Source organism: Malaya genurostris, chromosome 3 (assembly GCF_030247185.1).
Source record: "Malaya genurostris strain Urasoe2022 chromosome 3, Malgen_1.1, whole genome shotgun sequence".
NCBI classification, from domain to species: Eukaryota; Metazoa; Arthropoda; class Insecta; order Diptera; family Culicidae; genus Malaya; species Malaya genurostris.
The window spans coordinates 175,857,805-175,883,812 of record NC_080572.1 but is presented as its reverse complement, the minus strand read 5'-3'; the positions used below and the strand labels follow the sequence as shown (position 1 = coordinate 175,883,812).

General features: G+C 36.8%; 1 protein-coding gene across 7 annotated transcripts in view; it reads left to right on the top strand.

The window, feature by feature from the left end:
- LOC131434739 (protein furry) overlaps positions 1 to 26,008 on the top strand; it is a 433,830-nt gene that overhangs the window by 119,851 nt on the left and 287,971 nt on the right. For all 7 annotated transcript variants that reach the window (XM_058601810.1, XM_058601816.1, XM_058601814.1 and 4 more), the window contains 3 exons: positions 11,493 to 11,660; positions 11,903 to 12,425; positions 12,679 to 12,789. In XM_058601810.1, coding sequence (XP_058457793.1) covers positions 11,493 to 11,660; positions 11,903 to 12,425; positions 12,679 to 12,789 — 802 coding nt within the window. The remainder of the gene's footprint in view (positions 1 to 11,492; positions 11,661 to 11,902; positions 12,426 to 12,678; positions 12,790 to 26,008) is intronic.

Below are 26,008 nucleotides of genomic sequence, written 5' to 3'. Positions count from 1 at the left end.
TTGAAAAAATCTCGCATTATCAACTGGCAGACCTGGCATTTCGTGAAGTTGCCGGTCATTTAGATTCAGGTACACGTTGATTTAAGATTTATCACTATACTGAGAAGGGCTATTTTGGTATCATGATTGGCATCTAACATCGAATGCCGGTTCTTACTCGTAAAAAATGTTCAAAATATACGCATGTTAGTGGGTTCATTTTAGCAGATTGCACTGCGACACGAAGTTAAACAACTTCTGTAATTTGTGATAAAATGTTAAGAACTTATCACAATTTCACGAGATGGATAGTTTCGATTCGAAAGATACTTTAATAGATGCACCATTTGTTAACAGCAAATCGACCCCGCTCACCTGGTATAATTGTCCCGGGTTGGCGGTTCAATGCATAGGACGCTGGTCTTACAAGCCAGTTGTCGTATGTTCGAGCCCCGACCTGGAAGGATTCTTAGTGTCAGTAGGATCCATAGTATACTAGCCATGCAATGATTCTGTACACTGAGAATCGGCTGCGAAGTCTGTTGAGACAGAAAGGCCAAATTCCACTAAAGGAATGTAATGCCAGGACTTTGATTTTCACCTGGTATATCGCCTGCCATTTCTAAACCAAAATAAATGGATAATGGATACATTGTTTACTATACGCACCGACAGGCAAATGACTACTAAATCAAAACTACACTTGTATAGCAGCACGAGTTATGCACGTGAAAATAAACACAACTTTAAAAGTGTTACAACTGGTCCATTTTGAAATGTTGCAGCACTTCGCAAACTTTGGGTTATAGGTGATTTGAATTTGATGTAAATATACGGAACATAGGTGTGTTCTGTTTATTATTAAATTAACACAGAAATAAGTTAATTTATGGTGAACCTTGAAAGAGAAAAAATTCGTTTTTATTATTCAACATAATTGCCATCAGAGGTGATACAGCGATTATAGCGATCTTCCAACTTTTCGATACCATTTTTGTAGTACGATTTGTCCTTTGCCTCGAAATAGGCCTCAGTTTCAGCGATTACCTCTTCATTGCTTCTAATTTTTTTTACCAGCGAGAATTCTCTTGAGGTCTGAGAACAGGAAAAAGTCACTGGGGGCCAAATCTGGAGATTTGGTGGATGAGGGAGCAATTCGAAGCCCAATTCGTTCAATTTCAGCATGGTTTTCATCGACTTGTGACACGGTGCATTGTCTTGATGAAACAAAACTTTTTTCTTCTTCAAATGAGGCCGTTTTTTTGAAATTTCGTCCTTCAAACGCTCTAATAACGCTATATAATAGTCACTGTTGATGGTTTTCCTTTTTCAAGGTAGTCGATGAAAATTATACCATGCGAATCCCAAAATACAGACGCCATAACCATACCGGCCGATTGTTGAGTCTTTCCACGCTTTGGGTTCGGTTCATCGCGTGCAGTCCACTCAGCTGACTGTCGATTGGACTCCGGAGTGAAGTGATGGAGCCATGTTTCGTCCATTGTTATATATCGACGAAAAAAATCGGTTTTATTTCGATATAACAGCTCCAAACACTGCTCGGAATCATCAATTCGTTGTTGTTTTTGATCGATTGTGAGCTCACGCGGCACCCATTTTACATAAAGCTTTCTCATATCCAAATATTCGTGAATAATATGTCCAACACGTTCCTTTGATATCTTTAGGGTGTCAGCTATCTCGATCAACTTCACTTTACGGTCATTGAAAATCATTTTGTGGATTTTTTTCACGTTTTCATGGGTAACAGCCTCTTTTGGACGTCCACTGCGTTCATCGTCTTCGGTGCTCATATGACCAGTACGAAATTTTGCAAACCACTTACGAATTGTTGCTTCGCCCGGTGCAGAGTCTGGATAACACTCATCTATCCATTTTTTGGTATCGGCGGCACTTTTTTCATCAAAAAGTAGTGTTTCATCAACACACGAAATTCCTTTTTTTCCATTTTTTTCACAATAACAAAAGTAGCTTCACTCAAAATGCAATATCTCATAAACTAATAATCAGACAGCTGTCAAATTTATACACGTATCTTTTGAAGGATGGTACTAACTGAAAATGGTATGGATATAATTCTAGTGGCGCCCTCTCATAGAAACGATACGAACTTTTCAGCCGATCTGTTATAATTAGTTTATGGTATTTGAAGTAACCAGCTGTTTGATGAATATTTTAAAAGTTGTAAGGAGTGTATCGAAAATAAGCTATCCACAAATTTGTCTTTCAAATTATGATAAAAACGATATTTTATTCAAACTAAAAAATTGAACTTTTATTGTACGAGGTTAAACTTGGGCATAATGAAAACCGGATGAAATTTAAGTTATTCCTTCACGAATTTTAGATCGAACGCTCTTCATCAAGTTTCGGACAAGTGTTGCATCGCATTTTTTGGACGCTTGAGCCCAAATTTTTTTGAACTCCTGCATGTTCTCAGCTGCCTTACCAGTCTTCTTGAAGACCCTCTTCACGATTACCCAGTAACGTTCGAGGGGTCGAGGCTGAGGCATTTGGTGGATTGATATTTTTCTCAACAAAATTTATACCCTTTTTCTCTAGCTTCTTATATAAAGGCAGCAATCTCTTCTGGAGACACTCTGATCGATAGATTTCTGTATTTATAGTTCCAGTAGTGTAAAAAATGGTTGACTTCAAACCACAGGAACATATTGCTTGCCATCCCAGTACCTTTCGACCGAATTTCTCCACTTGAATCGACCTGTCCGCATCGCTCACATCCTCCCCAACGACGACCTGGGAGGGGTTTTGAGTCCTCTTTTACATAAGTCTCATCGTCCATCAAAACGCATGCATCCGGACACTGCAAAAGACGCGAATACAATTTCCGGGCCCTTGTTACTGCTCGCTTCTTCTGTTCTACACTTTGTTTCGAGATTTTCTGCTTCTTGTAGGTCTTCAGGTGATTTCGCCTTTTAATACGCTAGATCATTCCGGCACTCGTTCCTGCTTTTTTGGCCAAGTCACATATTGACATTGATTTGTTCTTCATGATTTCTGCTCCAGTTTCGAGTTGGAAGAACCGGATTTTTTGCCTATTCCTGGTAGCTCATCCAAAGAATAGCCTTAATTTTCATTTCATTTTCAATACGCGACATTTTGAAAATGCAGAATTTCAACCGCACAAACAAGTAAACAAACGAGAGCTGACAGCCAAACGCATAGCATGCGTGTGATCTGAGCATAAAAAACCATCACAAATATTTGCGTACAATACAAATGTATGTGGATAGCTTATTTTCGATACACTCCTTTTATCCAATTTTTTGTTGGACAAACCTGGAAGCTTTTATGTCTCTGAATTTGGTTCTTGAAGTGTAATCGTTTATTTCTTGTTGATTTTAGGTGTAATCAAGCCATCCTTTACTGCCTTACACCACACCTTTATTCTAATGATTCATTCATTCACATTCGCTATACACTTTTTTACTAGCCGTCGAATGTCCCCTTTGGCTAGATCTGAATATGTAGTTTGTTTACGTCCTACATAGCACATTGACAAATTTATTGAATCTGGACGCCACACTATTGAAGGTCTGCCTCAGTTCATAGACTTTTCCATAGTTAGAGCACCGTCGGGGCTGTCGAGGAAATAATATTTTTCCGAAGAGTAATAATCATGCAAACATTACTGAGAAGCGCACGGTAATCGATTGTACCCTTCAAAACATCGAACATTGCGCTTGACAGGTCCCTTCACGCTGAATTGTGTCCAATCAGCAGCCCACGACTTTCGTAACACGCAGCAACTGATGTCAGTTATTTCACGATAGCCGACAAAGCATGAAGTGGAAAAAATCAGCGTAAAGTTCAAGTCCACCAAAAACGTTGCGGTTGAGGTTCAGATTAAAGTTCCTTTCTCAAAACAATATGCGAGCCTTAAGCAAAGATGGAATAGCTAATTTTAGACCTGTCAGTATACAAAAGTTTAGAGGCCGGATGAACATTCCGTTTTTCGGAATATCCATTTATTTATTTTCCATGGTGGAATCGGTTTACAATTTCAAGTTTATAATTAACTCTTCGACTGAAACATAGTCATGTGAATTTATGCTCCGATTGTTGCGTTAGAATCACGTTCTTGGAATATTTGGGATAAACATTTGGAAATGAACCCCCCGGTGAACGACCAAAAGGTTAAAGCCGGGGTAAAATAAATGATATTAATAATAATAATAATAATTTGGAAATGAAAACTTTTTTCAGTAGTAGTTGTTGTATTGTTGGTCGGGCTATTATTGGGTTGAAAAATTAAATTCAAACTGATTTAAAAGATTAATTTCACTAGATTCTTATGTCTATTTTGTTTGAGAACTAACTCGGGTAGTTTTTCAAACAAACAATTTTCACGGAACTGAGTTGAATCAGGTTGGAAGCTGACCTAATTTCGGTTCAATGGCGTTGAACAATCGTTAGAGCAAGGGCAGTAAAAGTGCATAACATACTTATGTCGTTTTCGCTTGAGAAAACTGAAACTGGCCCAGGGCAGTTTCATCAAACTAATCATTTTCACGAAACTGTGTTGGTTTCGCACTGAGCAACGGGGGTTTGAGTAAATCTGATATAAAAATCAGGTTCGAAACTGACTCGATTTTCAGTTCAACAACGTTGAAACTAGGTTCGAAACTAACTTCAAACAAATGGTTTGACAGCTGTTAGGGTGGAAACTGGGTTAGGTTTGGCATCAAGCGAGAACGACATTAGTTAGTGTCGGCATCCAATGAAAACGATATTAGTCACAGTGGCAGACCCGAAAAAAATATCCCACATAAATGAATACCATAAACTATGCTAGATATCGTCAAACGTTCAAGAATGTGGTTTGGTTTATTCAAGGAATAGTTTACTTCGTTGATCTAATGGTACAGATCACTCTCATGTGCCGTATATTTGCATCAAATTTGAATCACCTATAACTCCAACTTTGTGAAGTGCTGCCGACGTCTGCTCTCAACGAGACATACTCGGAAAGCAATGTTTAAAAATGGATAAGGTTTAACACGTTTAAAGTTGTGCAGTCGTGCTACTATTACAAGTGTAGTCATTTGTCTGTTTGTGCGTATAGTAAACAATGTCCGCAATAATCGGTGCTTCCGTCAGCTATGAAGCTCGCACTGCACTATGGTCCGAAACGGGAAATTAGCGTGACAAAAATATTTTCACTATTAAATATTAGTTTTTTGTAGTTGATGTCTCCACAAATGTTGTTTGTAATCAAATGGCGCTCCTTTTGATGAAAAAAGTTACTAGGGTGGTCCTTATTAAGATAGAATTCTGAAATATAACTTTCTTAATTAAACTTAAAAATGATTCTGTTGTACAACAAAGTTGTAGGAAATTTTATTGCGAGCAACTTTGCTGAAAAAAGCACCTCTCTAGGGTGGCTCCTGAAAAATCACTTTTTTTGTTCTAACTTTTTTATGAAACGTTCCACCGAAAAGTTGTCTTTAGAAGAGTTGTTGAACTAATCATTGCACACAATTTTGCTCAACCAAGCTTTTTCATATGAGCTAACAGTAAAAAGTTATGATTGTTTTTTCATCAAAAACTAGTCATGCTTCAAATATCAATATTCATTAGATGCCAGATCGATGAAAATGTATCCTATGCGGTTTATGAAAGGTCATAATATAAGTAAAAATTCAAGAGAAATTTGGATGGGTGTTATTTTTTTAACTTATTTAAATTAGTTTTCAAAATACCTTCAAAAAACTCAAAAACATTGTGTAACTCTTCAGCAAAATAATAGTATCAAATTAGTTCTACAAATGTTCCATACATTGTCATACATTTTTACTTATATTATGACCTTTCAGAAACCGCATAGGATACATTTTCATCGATCTGGCATCTAATGAATATTGATATTTGAAGCATGACTAGTTTTTGATGAAAAAACAATCATAACTTTTTACTGGTAGCTAATATGAAAAAGCTTGGTTGAGCAAAATTGCGTGCAATGATTAGTTCAACAACTCTTCTAAAGACAACTTTTCGGTGGAACGTTTCTTAAAAAAGTTAGAACAAAAAGTGATTTTTCAGGAGCCACAACAAAATCATTGTTGAGTTCAATTAAGAACAACAAAATCATTTCGGACTTCAATTAAGAAAGTTGAATTTCAGATTTCAATCTAAATACGGACCACTCTAGTAACTTTTTTCATCAAAAGGAGCGCCATTTGATTACAAACAACTTTTGTGAAGACATCAACTACAAAAAACTAATATTTAAAAGTGAAAATATTTTTGTCACGCTAATTTCCCGTTTCGGACCTAGTGCACTGTTCGCTAATTTTTATGTGTAAAAGGAACTTCAGCTATTCATATTCTTGAAATTCTTCTCTGGGACTGAGATTTCCGAAACCGAATTTTTTTTTTATCTGGGATGTTTTAGAACCCTCGAGATCTGGTGTTTTCTCGAAAAACACCGATACGCATGTTAGTCTTCCGTTAGACTATCCATTTCTTTCGGTTTCAAAAAAGGAAGGAGATGTGCCAGGTGCGCAAGTTTAAAATATCGATTTACTGTCAACAAATGACGCATAAAATCTATTAAAGAATCTTTCGATTAAAAAGCACTATTTTGTTAGTTGAATCTACAAAACGGCATATTTGTTTTCTTGTTTCGAGCTAGAACCGTACTACTATTTCGTTTTAAACTTGTCGAATTTCGAACTAAAATTATGCGCCATGTGAGGCAAACAGGCATCGAAAAATCTTTGAATTCTTGTTGAGACTTCCAGCGATATTACTTTAACCGTTGTGTGAACGCTGATTCATAATTTCAAAAAAAAAATAATTTCAATGTTTTCGACAAAGAACCCGAAAATCGACCGAAATAGCTTGAATCATTATTGAAGGAAGTTACACAAACACAACAAATGATGACGAAGCTATCGAATGGTTGCCTGAGAGCCATAGGAGAAAAACAATCAAAAGGTTGGTCAATGGGTTCCACGCAAACTGAACGAACAATGATGCTCGTGCACATTTAACCAAAGTAGTTAAAATCATTTCTACGGGTTGGAAACAACGCCCAATCTATTAACCAGGCCCAGCGCATTCTTATCATCTCTTCTCATAAATGGGTCACGCAACAACACTTTCAAACTTTCGAGGTTGTACGAAAGTGGGTTGATAAAAGAATATGAAGATCCATCAATTATCGAAGAGATGAATAAAATGTATTGATAGCAAAAGTGAATATTTTGAATTAGAAATATTTCGCCAACGTTCTCAATTGGTTGTTATTTTTTTATGAAAAGTAAAACGGTATTCTAAACTCGCACATCTATCTCGAAAACTGTGAATTGCACAAAAATGTCATCCAAGGAGAAATTTTTATTTTCGAAAATTAGAAAACATAAAGAGGTTACAGTTTGAAAAAAAATCCCTACCGGTATATGCAAAACTTTATGTTATTGAAGAAAAATAATCATTCAAACACTAGAATATGATTTTACGTCTCAAGAGCAATTAATTTGCTCATAGTGACCTTTCTCCTAGAATTAGCTATTCTCATGATTTTCAGGCATTTAAATGCGCCAACTGTGATTCCATTCATACAAGAGCAGTTATGCTAAATGAAGCATACAATTGTTAAAATGGTGCATATCAACAAAAACCTGTGTAGTTTTAACATTTTGCTTGAATAATTCTATTACTTCTAAGAGAAAGGTCACTCTGAGTAATTGCTTTTTATCTAGAGGAGTTATATTCTAGTGTAAACAACTATTTTACACTATGAATTTGATATTCTGCGAATTCCGGTAAATTGTTTCAACTGTTACTTCTTCATTGCTTGGAAGGTGTTAAATGCTTTAACTTCAGGGGTTTCAATAACAAGATAAAAATATACGTAACTAAAATGTGCACATGATTTTCTAGGATACGGCTAATCCGAACCGATTTAGATTCCAATGAATGGTCTCGTAGTCCTATGGGCCGATTCAGAATTTTATCCGGATCCGACTTCCGATTCCAGAAGAACGGGATAAAAGCAAAGCCAAGTCGTAGCCAGTGTTGGAGATTACCGAAAATTTGACAGAAGCTGCTGTATTGCTATCTATATTGTATACAACATTTTCAATCGGGTAGAAGATGCTACAAAAAACTCTCAATGCATGAACCGTGAGAGAATTTTGCTACATTTCTTCGCTCCACTTCATACTCTGAGTATTTCACGCCCTTAAAATAAATTACAGTCTGATAATGATCGTTGCTGTGTGGAATTTCCCAAGAGAGAATCGCAAGTTGACAATTATCGCATAAAATCGAATCGATGTTTCAACTCGATGATTCTCGTACTAGGTTGCAATATTTCAAAACCCTTGTGTGGAGCATTCACAGACATTTTCATAGACACAACTTATACAAAGGTTATATGCACATATTTAGAATAAGCGGCAATAGTAAAATGATTCTATCGCAATTATCAACTGCCCATACAGAATCGGATCGCGAAACGAGAATAAGCGACCGTTTGTTGCTTCATAGAGGATCCCCACAGCAGCGTGCTAACCTTTGATTCTCAGAAATGTCATCGAGAGAAATTCGCTCTCGCACTGGTGTCGATTCTATGTTAAATGAGCCATGCCGGGTTTTTGTTGTTGCGATGATATCCGTCTCTCTTTGATGGCACTGATTCAATCGTGTGAAGAGTTGCCAGTGAGCGTTCTTTGATACGATAAAAGCCATACTTGGTCGTAGCATTATATTCCTTTTGTGGAATTTTACCATTCTGTTTCAACAGACTTCGCAGTCGGTTCTTAGCGTACAGAATCATTGCATGGCTGATACTACGATCCGTTTGACACTTAGGCTATGAACCATTTCGTGGTTAATTTTAACTTTTGGTTATTTTGTGTCGAGTAGTTAAATTTAACTAAAACTGTGGCCCATTTCAAAATTTGACGGCCGGAAAGTTATTTGGGTTTATTTTCCACTGGAAATAATTTCAACTAAAGAATTTTCATTGCAAGATTTTTATCAGTGTCGGCAAATAACCATCGATCTGTCAAAAATAACAATGGGTTATTTTTGACAACATCGAATTAACCGCTCGAGTGTCAGATTTTACCCAAAAGTTAAAATTAACCGCGAAATGGTTCACAGCCTTAGAATCCTTTCAGGTCGAGGCTCGAACATACGACAACTGGCTCGTAAGACCAGTGCTTTATGCACCAACCCGATAAAATTTGGTTAGATTGAGAAAATAAGTGTCTCTCTCATAGCATACAATATTTCAAAACTATACATTTTATAAATAAAAGTACATGTATTGAAATTCATAAAAGCATAAACTTTTTTTTTCAATTCGGCAGCTCTGAAAACAATTGCTCTAACTCGTTTGATTTATTTGTGGGTGTCATCATTTCCAAAAGCAAAACATGTTCATATTCTGTATCGAATTGGTTATTGTCGGAAATAGAATGAAAAATATCCACCGAGAAAAAGCAAAAGAAAGGCCATTTTTCCAATTTTCGACTCTTATTTTGCACTTTTAATTGTTATTATCAGGTGTACAACTTTGCTTCCGTCGTTTTTTCCAAAATTAAAAGCTTTATTGCGAAAAAGTGCTTACAGATGTATTATTCAAAGTATTGTTCGTCGCTAGCGACAACTTTTCTCATCTTTCCGACAATTTTCGGATCCCGGCTCGAAAAAAGCAGTCCTCTTTTGACGCTATCCATGAAGCAATCCATTTTTCCAACTCTTCGAAGGATTGAAATTGTTGATCTGCCAAGCCGTGTGCCATCGAACGGAATAGGTGGAAGTCAGAAGGGCGACATCTGGAGAATACGGCGTGTGGGGCAAGACTTCCTATTTCAGCGTTTCCAGGTACTTTTTGACCACTTTTACGACGTGAGGCCGAGCATTGTCGTGTTAGAGGATGACTTTGTCATGTCGCTCTTGATATTGTGGCCGTTTTTCTTTTAGCGCCCAGGGCCTTGAGACGTTTTGAAATGGCTTGCTGACTCACTCCCAACGATTCGGCAAGCTCTTCTTAGGTTTGGCACGAATCTTCATCAAGCAATGCTTCTAGTTGTTCATCTTTGAAGGTTTTTACTCTTCTACCACCATGTTTGTCTTCGACATCGAAATCGCCATTTTTAAAACGTTGAAACCACTCCCGACACGTTCTTTTACTCAGAGCAGCATCACCGTAAGTTTCCGAGAGCATTCGATGCGCATCAGCTGCATTTTTTTTCGAATTTCAACAGAAAAGTAAAACAAGAAAACAGAAAAGTAAACAGGAAAACAAGAACAACTGTCACTGAAACGGCGATGACAATTCGTTAGGCACTGTACACACTCACTTTAAAGGCATTGTCATCTATGTATTTTGACCAGCCTCAGCCGGTACAGCCATCTATCGGAAAACGGCGGAAGCAAAGTTGTACATCTGATAACTTTTTTAAATAACTATGAATATTTTTGGTTGTAGTTCCGAGCATAGAGAGACATCCAAATAGTAAAATGACGTTTTGTTCATGTTGATAGGTTAAAAAGTTTTGGAATATAAGTTCTCTACCAACTTCTCGGTCGCGCGTACCTTCGGGACTAATGCTATATCGCTTCGAAGTGTATTTTCTAGCAATTTACGGAAAAAAATATTCGATTTTTTGAAAATCGTTTAAAGGAACCTGGCCTTAAATTTTATCCCGATTCAACTTCCGATCCCGGATTGACGGCCTAAAACGAGCGAAAGAATGAAAGTTCCACTCAAATTCGCCTTTTTGGTTGCTTATTTCTGGAATTACTCAACTATCTTATATTTTCCATCTGTTTTTTAAATTCTTCCTTAAGCATATGCAATCGGCCAAGTACTTGAAATTTTCAATTGAAGACAGTGTGCAGTATTGCAGCTAAACTAATCCATATGTCTCGATAAACATAAGATAGGCTCTAAGTGCGAATAACTGTTTCGGTTTTTTCAACTTCTTATTCAATTATTATTGAATTCCTGTATTTTCAGATAATTTTTTCAGTGCAGATTTAAAGATGATAGTTTTGGTTATTTTCTGCAAACAGTTAGAGAGAAGGATTGCTAGGAGTACCGTAATAATCGAAAGAGAAACAAAACAAGAGAATCTGTGATTTGCACTTAGGACCTAATCTAATGTTCCTCGTGATGTATTGATAATTGAAGATTAGTTCGCCTCATGTTGCTCTTCAATTGGAATTGTTTGCGCTAGTTCTTTCGACTTCTCAAATTTGATTTCCAATCCATTATAATTTCAGAAGGACATAATTTTTACTTGTTATTGGTATTAATGTATGTGAGGTATGCATCTTGCGTTCCCGTCATTGTAGGCTATTCCCAACTTAGCTATCCAGAAACTTACAATGCTCGAAAGCATCAATCGTCATTTATCTCATTAAAACTTCATATCATCGACAAGCCGTTTCCTCGTATCATATCTTTCCGATATCCGTTGAGAACAATAACATAGTTAACATCATTTTAGCTCATCGCCGGACTCGCTGTCAGCCGACCGAAGTGACAAATCCAGCGGCACGGCCGCTTCCCCGGTGGCACTGTATAAACTTGTTATACCACTGTTGCGCTGTGAAGTTTCTGACGTCCGTGATGCTGCCGTCAACGCACTAGGAATGATTAACCACGACGCTCTCAAGTAGGTTTATTAAATAGTAGGCTTCCTTTGTTACGTAGAAACAGACAAACTCATGCGACATAATGAGAAGAAATGGCCTGAGTTTGGTCAATGCTTTTACAATACGAAATCTGTCCTGAAAAGCTATTAGAGGATTCGTTGAGATGTTGCCATGAGTTGTCAAAGTTTATTTTACATTTTGACGCATGTTCAAGTTGATACTTCAGCAAATTTCCTAATTACCTTACTTTCATATTTGACAGAGATCTGATGGAGGAGTTGGCAGTATACATACGGGAAGCCATAGATCGTAAACAGGAAAATATGCGTAGGCGCCGGCGGCGGGACGCGCTTCGTCTCCAGTTGGTTCGGGTGTTGGAGAAAATTGTTGAAAATGGAACTTTCGGTAGAAGTCCATTTGTGCTGGAACGGGAAACCATGTCACTCCATCCGACATTCGTGGAGTACATTGATGGGGCTCGTTTGTATCTGGAAGCTGAAACGGATAAAGACAACAGCAGCATGCGTGAGGTGAAAACTCATTTCTGTGACTTCATTCGGAAAATGATTAAAAACTTTTCACTGGAATCATGTCTCACGTTACTAACACGTGAACTGAAGCGGAATTTGGTTAATTTGTTTGCTTCTTGGAGCGGGTCATATGCGGCCCCGTTCGGTACCACAGGAGGGAATCATAGCGTGGTGAGCCACCATGCAGTCAGCAGTAGTAGCACTATTAGCAGTATTTCTTTTGATGAGGAAAAATTACAGTTCAGTGCACTGCAGGTGAGACTTTTTAATTGAATATGATTTGGATGTTAAATCGAATGAATCAGTGATGTGAATGATTTTCATTCGTTTTTAGGATTACATTTTGTTAAAATAAAAGTTTTTCATTCGTTTCCACACAAATCAAAAGGAGAGCTTCAAACATATCGTTCACTGACGCACAGTATTTATCTAGCTAAACAAACAATATTTATTTCCTTGCGTAGCCTCAAATCATTTATCATCTACTTTTTTTTATATAATTTTACAGGCAACATCTGCTTTGCTTTGCTGTGGACCTTGCTACGAGCCCAGCCATTTGTCAGAGGATGGTGTCATTTACAGCTGGCTGGATATGTTGATGGCGTCGAAAGATGAGAAGGTGGGTAATTGTCGTGTTTGTCTAGTCTACGCAGTTGTGATTACGGAAGCTTATTTCAACAAACGAAAGGCTTTATAAAGCGCCCCAGAATTGCAGAGGTCAAATGTCTGGAACGAAACACATAATTATTCTTGAAATTTAATCTATTTAAAGCAGACGTGAACTACGGGTAATTAGTGTTTCATTCAAATTGCACTTTGAATCAAATAATATTTGAATACTTTGATATATGAAACTGAAAGTGTTCCCCAAATGTTTGGAGGGGGCTAATTTTAATTGCTGTTCTCATAAAGAAACGGAAGCCGAGATTTCGAATCAGTTCGTCGAGATCGCAAAATGTCTGTGATTCTGGTTCTCGCAAAATGTTTGATGTCTTGCGGTATGTATCCCACGTGTGGAAAAAAGAAGACTTCAGTGAACTTCAACTGAAAATACAGATTCGAATGAAAGGGCGATTAGAGAAAAAATTCAGTTTCAAGTGTGATTTTGCCTTTCTAATATGCAATCACTGTAAGACCCGATTTTACCATATACCATTCGACTCAGTTCGTCGAGTACGCAAAATGTCTGTATGTGTGTGTATGTAACATTTTTTGCACTTACTGTTCTCGGAGATGACTGAACCTATTTTAATGGTCTTAGATTCAAATGAAACGTCTAGTAACCCCACATAAAGTTCCTAAATTTTATTCGAATTCTACTTCTGGTTCCGGAATTTCAGGGTGATATGCGCAAAAAAAAAAAATTAAAATAAGTGCACTAACTTTTTTCCGAAACGACTGAACCAATTCTCACGAACTTAGATTCAAATGAAAGGTACAATCGTGTCATATTGAGTTCCCGAATTTTATTATGATTCGACTTCCGGTTCCGGAATTACACGGTTATCAGTGAAAAAATTCCTATTTCATATTGCTTCCTCACTTTTCTCAGAGAGACTGATTTCAACAAACTTTGGTCTCATACAAAACTTCCGAATTTCATCCGAATCCGACTTCCGGTTCCGGAATTATAGGGTGAAGTGCTTAAAAAATTTGATACCGTCACTTGAAGCGGCGAAAAAAAACACGTAAAATAATTCTAAACTGGCCGTGAAACTATTCCAATCGTTAGCCATTGTCAAAAGAAAAACCAAAACAAATTTCTCGCTTTCCGATACCGGAAGCACCGAAAATAAAACCTAAAATAATTTCTTTTTCTGTTTTTGCTTTTCGCATATAGAAAGGTTTCTCAATCACTGTGAAAACCGACTTTTGAAACAAGGCCCGGAGGACCGAGTGTCATATAAACCGTTCCATTCAGTTCGTCGAGTACGCAAAACGTCTATGTGTGTATGTGCGTATGTGTGTATGTAACGTATTTTGCTCTAATTTTTTCGTAGATGGCTGAGCCGATTTTCATACAAAATTCTTAAATTTTACTTGGATCTGACTTTCGGTTTCGGAGTGATAAGGTGATTAGTGTAAAAATACCAATTTAAAATTACTTACTCGCTTTTCTCAGAGATGGCGTGACCGATTTTAACAAACTTTGATTCAAATGAATGGGCTTATTGTCCCATACAAAACTTCTGAATTTCATTTAAATCCGACTTTCGGTTCTGGAATTATAGGGTACCATCACATCCATTCGATAGTCATTATCAGAAGACGACCAAACAAACTAATTTTGGCTATCCTGGTTCCCAGTTTCCGATTCCGGAGGCACAGGAAATAGTGGTCATATTCAGGGCCGGTGAAACATGTTAAGCCCAGGTGGGTAATTTTTCGAAGAAATAATGTATAAGTAATTAATGTATAAGTAGAAACGAGAAAAGTCAATTTTTTAACAAAATTTTGTTTCGGTATAACCTTGCATGAAATTTCGATCTAAAGTATTTTCGGTATGTTGTTTTGAAACAAAATTGCGCATTTCAACAACGAATAGAACATAAAACTTTTAACTAATTTTAAAATCACTGATAGAAGGTGCTGGACTCGTTCATCCAGTTCTCCATGATCGGAAACCAATGCCTTGGTATTACATTCCTTTTGAAGAACTATTTGACGTTCTTTTTCAACAGACTTCGCACCCGACTCATAGCGTACCGAAACAATTGCATGACTGGTGCTACGATCCTACTGACACTAAGAATCCTTTCAGATCGGGACTCGAACATACGACAACCGGCTCATAAGATCAGCGCCCTATCCATTGAACCGCCAACTCATGATCGAGGTCATCAAGAATTTTCTCGAATGCGAAGAAACAGCTGATTTTCGATCCAAATGTGTATCGCACGGGTATCGAACGGCGCACGAAACAAATCCATAAACAATTCAGCCGCTGAAGTGCGTAACACATTGTTCAAAAAGTTCCGGGAATGACCCAAAGATGACGTTTGTGATGTCAAACAAACCTTATTTTTCGAAAGTACCAACCTTCAGATGTCATGTGTTAAATTTTCACGTCAATCGTGTTTGTGGTACACACTAAACCTACCGACATATAAGTGAAGTTACTTATTAATTTACGAAAAAATAGACATAAGGAATTCCTTGTATTGATAAAACATTGCTTCTTAAAAGGCGCTAGCTCAGCACTCAGCAATGGGACGAGAAATGTTACTCGCAGTCGGATCCATTAAAAACAAAGATTTCTGGTATTTCGTCATCCAGATGGAAAAAAATTAGGCAAGTTTTAACAACCGTGTTCAATGAACGCAAAATCAAAGCTAGTGAGATTAGATGTGCTGAGATGGTTAGCACATCAACTAGATATGCTTTTACGTTCTCATGCGAAAATCTGAGCATGAAATTGGACTTTTCCTAGTGGGTGCCATGTTCGCTCACAATAGAACAAAAACAACAATGCATCAACGATCCAAAGAGCTGTTTTGGCACTGTTTAGTCGCAATAAAAAGGATTTCTTGCATTGTGTTGTGTTGGTATGAAACAATGGACGAAACATGGATCCAAAATCCGAATAAATAGTCTCATACGAGGAAGAATCCATTATATTTTACCAAGACAATGCACCGTGCCACAAGTCAATGAATTAATTACCCACCTTTGGAATTTTCGGGTGGGTAGCATAACCCACCGTACCCACCTCTTTCACCGGTCCTGGTCATATTTCCTCAAATGGATCTCAATCAATTTTCTCAACGATGGTTTGATCAATTTTCACTAACCTGGGGCTTAATAAAAGTTCCTGTGGTCTTGTACTGAATTCCTGAATTTAATCCGGATCAGACATCTGGTTCCGGAATTAAAGGGTAAAGTGTGTTGAAAATTGTATACCATCACTTAAAGGGGCGAAACAGGAAACGTGAAAAAATCTAATACGGCCAAATAACTTCTTTAATCGGTTGTCATTATCAGTAAACGGCAACTAAACCAATTTCGGCTAATCTTTCAAGAATCGAAGAAAACTATTTTGAAGAATACCGCAGTATTATATATGATAGTATGTTTGATATGAGAAAGGCATCATTACTCTACTAGGTGGATTAAAACAGGTTTTTAACCGTTGTGCACTCGAAAAAAAAAACACCTTTAACCACCCGAATGGGTACCCGGGTACCCATTTTTTTAAATCGCTGTAAGTTGAGCATTTTTCAACCGATTGAAGTAATTTTAGCACTGTTGGATTCAGGAACTTAAGCTCTTTGGGATTGGTACCCATAAAGATGGACATGGTGCTCCTGGTTCCCAGGAACCCGGATATCCTAAATGAGTTCCGACATCGAGGCATTTATACACGGATTTCACGTATTTTTGTAATCTTATCTAAGAATTGCTATATGAAATCAAGTGCTATGCTGAGTTGTTATGTTTATATATTTCAGGGGGCATCCGTTATGTACGTAACATAAAATTTTGAATTTTTCTACCACTCCTTTCCCCCTTTGTCGAGCATTTCTCAATCTTTTCACCATGTATTGTCACGTATTTTTGAAACCTCTCCCCCCTAAACGCGTGACGTACTTTATGTATGTTCCCTTATATACTTCACTTTCTTATCTTCAGTTTGAAAATTATTATGTACTTCAGGCCTATTGCGAGGAGCACGCAATACAATTTTTAATTCTGGCAACAAACATTTCGAAACATCACGAAGTTACTTCCCAAACAGTTTCGTTCTCATTTATATTTCCTTTTTTTCGTTCTATGAGAGTAAGTCCAGAATAGGCCAACTACCCTTTAGATGACGTCATTTTTCTACAAAAGGTTCATTTTGGTACGGCCTTTCTCAAATAGCTGGTTTGGAAAAGTTTCAAATTAGTAAATGACATTTATGGTGGAAAACACAAGTGTCGGAACATTCTACGGAAATCCGGATTAACGGGAACCAGAAGAACCTACTACAGCAATATACACGGCCATCGAAAAGTGGATAAATTTCTGAATTTACCCGTACTGAAAAAATTCAAATCGGATGGAATTTGCCTTAGTTACAAGCATTTTTATTTGTGGGTACCCGGGTACCCATTCGGGTGTTTACGTAATAAAAAAAATTTGAGCCCCCCCATTCGACCCCCCTTACTGTAAAATGAAAAGTCAAAGCATGAGAAGTTATGGTCCAACTAGTTCTTGGAATTGACCGAATTGCAGAATCTTAGTTTAAACCTAACTCAGAAATTTCTTATTTTGAAATTCGAAAAGGTACCCGGGTACCCATTCGAGTGCATAAGGGTTAAAAGTGACTATGACAATAGAAGCGGATCCGGTAAAACTAGTTGGTAAAATCTTCTAGTTTACAGATCTTGTTAGTTGATGGCCAAACATACTTATTTCGGAAGCACCGGCTCCCGGTTCCGGAAGTACTGACATTGTAGATTGAAAACTCCTAAATTGAACTCAATTTGATTTCTCGGGACGGTTCGACATATTTTCATCAGCTTAGGTTCAAATAATCGCATAGATTATTTTATCTTGATACGACTTCCGAATTATAAAGTGTTGAACATTTCCAACCGTCATTTTGGCGATGCAGAGAACGTAGCTTATATACCAGCCGTATACCTTCTTATGTGATTTTCGGACAAGATACAAGAATTCTATGTAGAACACATATCACCTACAACCATCAGCTCTCTGCATGTTAATAGAAACGGGACTTCCTCTACACCGACCCCAAACATTCTCTTCAACGAAATCATCATCTACAACCAATATACAACACGGCACATCTGTTTCAGCAAACCCAACACCGGGAAAAATAACAATTACAAAACAAACCTGCACTGGAAAACCCTGCAACTATGATTCCACCAGCAATATTGACACCAAACCGATAGACAAGACGTCCTGGCATTACATTCCTTTTATGGAATTTGGCCTTTTTGTTTCAACAGACTCCGAAGCCCGTAGCGTACAGAATCATTGCATGGCTAGTGCTACGATCCTACTGACACTAAAAATCTTTCCGGGTCGGGGCTCGAACATACGACAACTACCTTGTAAGACCAGCACCCTGTGCACTGAACCGCCAATCCGGGACTGTTGCCCCCTCTTAATTCCCTGGGCAGCAATGAGAGCGTCTCTCCCCCAAGAAAGTTTTGGTTGCAAACTGGTCATCGTAACATAATTTGATACTTGGGTTGGTAAACGATTGCATTTTCGCTGTTTTTTTTTGTCGTGAATACGACTTACTTTACTATGGGGCGCCTTTTCAAAACTAGCCATATGGAAGAATGGGCAGAACTTAATCGTGAATATCTCGACTTGTATTGATGGCAGCAACATAATTCTTTCACTATTCCATCAAAAATATGATCAGGAATTTAGGATGATATTTTTAACAGTGTGAGATAACCACAAACAACTCAAAAATTAAGTTTTTTCAAAATTTCAAAAACAACGCGGGGTTTTTCGCGCAAGGACGACGATTTTGAGGTAGTCAGGCACATATATTCAACTGAACGTTATAAAACGGGAACCGTGGTCGAAAATCGATCATTTCTTCCTGTGCGTTGGATGGAAGCAGACGTCGGGGCTAGAAGACGCATTCAAACAGCGACATCGGAGAGCGCACCTTTTGCGTGATTAAAAACCTCAAACGTTCAGGTCGTAGTTCTAATTTGCCTTCCGGTCGTCAAGGTGAGAAGACGCATTAAACCAGTTTCGCATCATTTGGTATTGCGAGCGGATGTGTTACGGTTTGTACGCAAAGCTAGTTTCAATACAAACAAGAGCGATTGCATCATGCAACAGAGCTTCTGGTCATTTGCATTGGAGAGAAAGGAAACGAAAAACGAAAAGTGGACAACATTATATAAAATCAGCCGTTCTAATAGCTCTAAATGTTATCTAAAGAAAATGTTCCGAACTGTGCTAAATATCGTAGAGAGTTTCACAATTTGGGCCTTCTAAAAGGCAGAAATGAATCCTGTACAGCATCTTGATAGTGTCTTCCAATGAAATATGCAAATCCGAAATGAAATAATCGACATCAAAATTCTATAAGTGCCTATATGTGTTGTCGTTGGAACCGCCCATTTGTGAAAAAGCTACAAACGAAATCACGTAAAAAGAAACCTCTTGAGAAAAATTGATTTAGTTTTGCATCATTTGGCACTGCGAGCGGATGTGTTGCGGTTTGTACGCAAAACTAGTTTTAACTCAAACAAGAGCGATTGCATCATACAACAGAGCTTCTGGTCGTTTGCATTGGGGAGAAAGAAAACGAAAAAGGGACAACATTATATAAAATCAACCGTTCTAGTGGCTCTAAATGTTATCCAAAGAACTATTAAGATTACTTCTTTGCAAATCGAAGGTAAAAATCATCAGTTCAGTGAAAATCCAAAATAATTTGATTTGCTTCGTGTACTTTTCGCTGTGCGAAAATCGTTCGAGGGAAATGATCCGAACTGTGCTAAATATCGTAGAGAATTCCACAATTTGGTCCTTCTGAAAGGTAGAAATGAATCGTGTACAGCATCTTGATAGATTCTTTCAATGAAATATGCTATCAATTCGAATTCGAAATCGTGTCAGTTTTATTCGTATTTGTTTATTTGTTTATTTATTTTGTTTATTTTGGGAGCAGGGAAAAGCCCGATAGAGATGAAATTTGGAAATCTCTCTCTCCAGCAGGCATAAAACCTCCTCATCTTTCGTATCAACAGATTACAATGATCCAACAGCTACAATAAGGCTTAAAACTAACAATAAAAACTAATAAATAAAACTAAACCTATAACCCTATATCTAGTTGATGACACCAAGCACTACAGGGCAGCTTGCTTCAACTGGCGGAGAAAAAGGGATAGGTAAATGGATGATGAAGGTAGGTGGAGGGGGTGGAAAGTAAGCGTGGTCGAACAACGGGGTTAGAATCGGCATGTAGATCTAATTAGTGATCGAGAAGATGGTGGAAGACGGAGAGAAAGACGGGGTTAGAATCGGCAAGTAGATCTAATTAGTAATCGAAAAGATGGTGGAAGACGGAGAGAAAGACGGGGTTAGAATTGGCAAGTAGATCTAATTAGTGATCGAAAAGATGGTGGAAGACGGAGGAAAGAAGGAAGTGCGACCGGGTTAGTATTTGCAAGCGAATCTGATTAGTTTCCAATAGAAATAAAGAAGACGAAGAAAATGAAAAGGGAAGCGAAACGGTTAGTATCATCGAGCGAATCTGATTAGTTTCCAACGGTGATGGGAGAAATTTTTGTATTTTTGTTCAACCACTAGGTTGAACAAAAATACAAACGATTTCAGACAAATCCTGATCCAAAGTTAATCTGACAAGTGGCAATGAAACTATCGTTTGATCATATTTCGGGATAGATGAAAGTCGAAAACATTGGAGCAGCTATTGAATGTCCTGCACATACTGGAACATGGTTCATTGTAACCATAATTTGTTCGTGCAATGGGTAAGCTCAAGAAACGATGAGAGCGTAGATTACGTCGATGAATGTCCAGATTAATCAATTGCAGAAGTTCGGGACAATCGATACGTGATTGTAATAAATCAGCAACAAAAACGGCTTTGGAGACATTCCTACGAACAGATAGCAGATCCAGGTCAATAAGCTTACAACGATCTTTGTAGCTAGAAAGATTAGTGGGATCCCTCCAAGGTTAATTGCGCAGAGCGAATCTAACAAATTTACGCTGGATAGTATTCATGACATCCAGTTATGTCTCTGACATTACACACCCGTACTTTTTTTTCAAATAAATAATCTCAATTCATAAATAAAAACCTCGATGCTGGTATAAAATTGTATAACATTCGATTACTTTTGACATATTTCCACATATTAAATTATTCAAAGCAGAAATAAATCGATAAATGTATTTGTAAATGCACCCTGCCGTTGCAGCAAACTGGGTTGCGTGGGTTAATCTAAAGGGGATGTGACCAGTCATTGCGGGACATGTAAGGTTGTTATATCTGGAAATGTTCCACTCTTTATGCAGCTATGGTGCACAGAAGGATACGATTAGTATGCGGAAGCCGTTGTCGGACTTCGAAAGTTGGTGTCTATCAAGTGGAATGAACGATATTTTTGATTTAGCAAGGCGAAATTCATATTTAGCGTCAGACTACTCGCTGATCCTGACTGTACGGAATGGTATATTATTATGAAACGTTCGTTTGTCCTTTCTTCATTTTCACCGACTGTGTGTTATGAATAAATTTTGAATACATTACGTTATTCTATTCTAGTTCTTACGAAGAAATTATTTTTTACATAAAATGGTTAGCTAAACCATTTGCACCAACTAAAGCATCGTTGTGAATTATTTTTTGCAAAATCATCGCCACTCTGATGTCGTTCTCGCTTGAAATCAAAACTTACCCAGTTCCAACCTAAATTGCTGTCAAAACCACACATATGGCGGCAGTTAGGATCGACACAATTTGAAGGAACGTAACTCGTACCATGACCGAATTTTACGAAAATGACTTACCCTGCCTTTCACATATTTCAGCACTTGAAAATGTATTAGAATGCGTGATATATGTCTTGGTTGGGTTTTGCTTAAAGCGAATATATCATTAGAAAACGTGTTTAATCCAGCTAACAGTGAGTTGATACCTTTTTTTTATCGATCCACATTTTTTCTGAATCAATGTTCGTTTGTCTCTCAAAAATTTTATGAGTAGAAAGACTAGTTATCGATTGATTGATTTATTTATTTATTTATCGTTTATACCCGGTTTTAACCTAATTGTGGTCGTTCGCCGGGTGATTACTTTATTTAAATAAGTAGAACAAAATATTTATTAAAATAATCAGGACGATTTCAATACATTCACATATTTTTTTGAATATATTTGATTGATTTCGGTGGTGTCGATGATAATGCAGAATTTCCAATATTAACACGCGACAGTTGAGCAGTTATATTGCCAAAACGAACCGTGCTGAAAACCAATCGGGCATATGAATATCAACTCATGATACGATACGTCTTAATATTCAAAAATTCGACCGGTTTGGCCGCAATCCCTGAATCAATCCATTTTTAGTCTTAATCATATTTGGAGAAGTACTGGTCAGCCGAGGCTAAACTGCATTGACCGGAATAAATAACGGGTGATTTTTTAAGAGCTTGAGAACTTTTTTAAACAATAAAACGTATAAAATTTGCAAAATCTCATCGGTTCTTTATTTTAAACGTTAGATTGGTACATGACATTTACTTTTTGAAGATAATTTCATTTAAATGTTGACCGCGGCTGCGTCTTAGGTGGTCCATTCGGAAAGTCCAATTTTGGGCAACTTTTTCGAGCATTTCGGCCGGAATAGCCCGAATTTCTTCGGAAATGTTGTCTTCCAAAGCTGGAATAGTTACTGGCTTATTTCTGTAGACTTTAGACTTTACGTAGCCCCACAAAAAATAGTCTAAAGGCGTCAAATCGCATGATCTTGGTGGCCAACTTACCGGTCCATTTCTTGAGATGAATTGTTCTCCGAAGTTTTCCCTCAAAATGGCCATAGAATCGCGAGCTGTGTGGCATGTAGCGCCATCTTGTTGAAACCACATGTCAACCAAGTTCAGTTCTTCCATTTTTGGCAACAAAAAGTTTGTTAGCATCGAACGATAGCGATCGCCATTCACTGTAACGTTGCGTCCAACAGCATCTTTGAAAAAATACGGTCCAATGATTCCACCAGCGTACAAACCACACCAAACAGTGCATTTTTCGGGATGCATGGGCAGTTCTTGAACGGCTTCTGGTTGCTCTTCACTCCAAATGCGGCAATTTTGCTTATTTACGTAGCCATTCAACCAGAAATGAGCCTCATCGCTGAACAAAATTTGTCGATAAAAAAGCGGATTTTCTGCCAACTTTTCTAGGGCCCATTCACTGAAAATTCGACGTTGTGGCAGATCGTTCGGCTTCATGATGAAATGTCAGAGCATACTGAGCAAATAATAATGCATGAAAATCATAACCTCAAAAAATCTGAGCAAATACTAATGCATGAAAATCCTAACCTCAAAAAAATCACCTTTTAGTAATCGGAAGGAGCAATGTATGGGCTATATGGTGGGTGTTGCAAGAATTTCATTTCGTCATCCTTTCACTCGGTTGCTGTCGTACGTTGAAGCAATCGTGCACTTTTTCTATTATTTTTTTTTATTTTTTTATTTTTTAAATAACTATTTATTGGTATATGAGTTAAAATTAAATTATTAAGATTTAAATTGGGTGTTCAGCCACAAGTGGTGACTTTTCAGCCCTGTTATATATATATATATATATATATATATATATATATATATATATATATATATATATATATATATATATATATATATATATATATATATATATATATATATATATATATATATATATATATATATATATATATATATATATATATATATATATATATATATATATATATATATATATATATATATATATATATATATATATATATATATAGATATATATATATATATATATATATATATATATATATATATATATATATATATATATATATATATATATATATATATATATATATATATATATATATATATGATTTGGTTATTACCATGAAGACATCATTTGCTTCCGCAATTCTGAGATTTTTGTGTAGGGAAAATTCTAAACCTACTTGTATTGTGTAATGGGGAAAAGGAACTTATATACTAACTTACTAACTAATACAGAGAGCGAATCGATTCAATTGAAGATTGCATCGATTTTTGTCGGAATTTGCTTATAATATTATGTGACATTACATCTAATTGTTCTATATTTGTGAGTCTGTGTAACTCATTTGTACTAAACCAGGGAGGACGCTTCAGAATCATTTTCAGAATTTTATTCTGAATCCTTTGAAGCGTTTTCTTCCTGGTGGAACAACAGCTTGACCAAATTGGTACCGCATAAAGCATGGCTGGTCTGAAAATTTGTTTATAAATTATCAATTTGTTTTTTAGACAGAGCTTAGAATTTCTGTTTATAAGAGGATATGAACATTTAATATATTTATTACACTTTGCCTGGATTCCTTCAATGTGATCCTTGAAAGTGAGTTTTTTGTCATACGTTAAACCTAAGTATTTAGCTTGATCAGACCATGTTAATTCCAAGCCATTCAATTTGAGAATGTGATTATTGTTTGGTTTAAGAAAAGAAGCTCTTGGCTTGTGAGGGAAGATAATTAATTGCGTTTTTGCTGCATTTGGTTTAATTTTCCATTTTGACAGATAATCACTGAAAATATTTAAACTTCTTTGTAGGCGACTGCAGATCACTCTTAGATTTCTACCTGTGGCTAATAGACTTGTGTCGTCACAGAATAGCGATTTCTGACAACCAACGGGTAGATTTGGAAGATCAGAAGTGAAAATATTATACAAGATTGGAGCTACACTCGAACCCTGCGGAACACCGGCTCGTACGGGTAGCAATTCAGATTTACAATTCTGATAGCTAACCTGAAGAGTACGATCAGTTAAATAATTTTGAATCATTTTGATTAAATAAATAGGAAACTGGAAATCAGACATTTTTGCTATTAAACCTTTGTGCCAAACACTGTCGAATGCTTTTTCTATGTCTAGAAGAGCAACTCCAGTGGATAACCCAGAAGATTTATTTGATTTTATCATGTTCGTTACTCTGACAAGTTGATGAGTAGTTGAATGTTCATGACGAAATCCAAACTGCTCTGGTAAAAAAATTGAATTCTCATTTATATGAGTCATCATTCTCAACAAGATAATTTTTTCAAAAAGTTTACTGATAGAAGAAAGTAAGCTAATTGGGCGATAACTTGATGTTTCTGCTGGGTTTTTATCAGGTTTTAGGATAGGAATTACTTTAGCGTTTTTCCATCTTTTTGGGAAGTAAGCTAATGAAAAAAACTTGTTGAAAATTTTAACCAGGAGTCTCAAGGCAACATCGGGAAGATTTTTAATAAGAATATTAAAAATTCCATCATTACCAGGAGCCTTCATGTTTTTGAGTTTCCTAATAATTGATTTAATTTCATCAAAATTCGTCTCAATAATGTCATCTTGTAATAACACTTGAGTTGAAATATGATCATATTTCAGTGAGACTTCATTTTCAATAGGACTCACAACGTTTAAATTAAAATTGTGGACACTCTCGAACTGCTGAGCAAGTTTTTGAGCTTTTTCATCATTTGTAAGAAGTATTTGATTTCCTTCCTTGAGAGCAGGAATTGGTTTCTGAGGTTTCTTAAGAACCTTAGAAAGTTTCCAGAAAGGTTTAGAATATGGTTTAATTTGTTAAACTTCTTTAGCGAAATTTTCATTTCGCAAAAGAGTAAATCTATGTTTAATTTCTTTTTGTAAATCCTTAACTATGTTTTTCATAGCAGGATCATGAGAACGTTGATATTGTCGTCGACGAACATTCTTCAACCGAATGAGCAGTTGAAATTTGTCATCGATGATAGGAGAATTTAATTTAGTTTGAGCTTTGGGAACTGAAAGATTTCTAGCTTCGATAATATAATGATTCAAATTATCAATTGCTGTGTCGATGTCCGCAGAATTTTCTAAAATAGTTTCATGATCCACATGATTTTCAATGTGAGATCTGTAATCCAACCAATTAGCTCTATGATAGTTGAAAATAGAACTAATTGGATTAATTATAGCTTCGTTGGAAAGTCTGAATGTTACTGGAAGATGATCTGAGTCAAAGTCAGCATGAGTAATCGGTTCACTACAAATGTGACTTTGATCTGTTAGAACCTGATCAATTGTAGACGGGT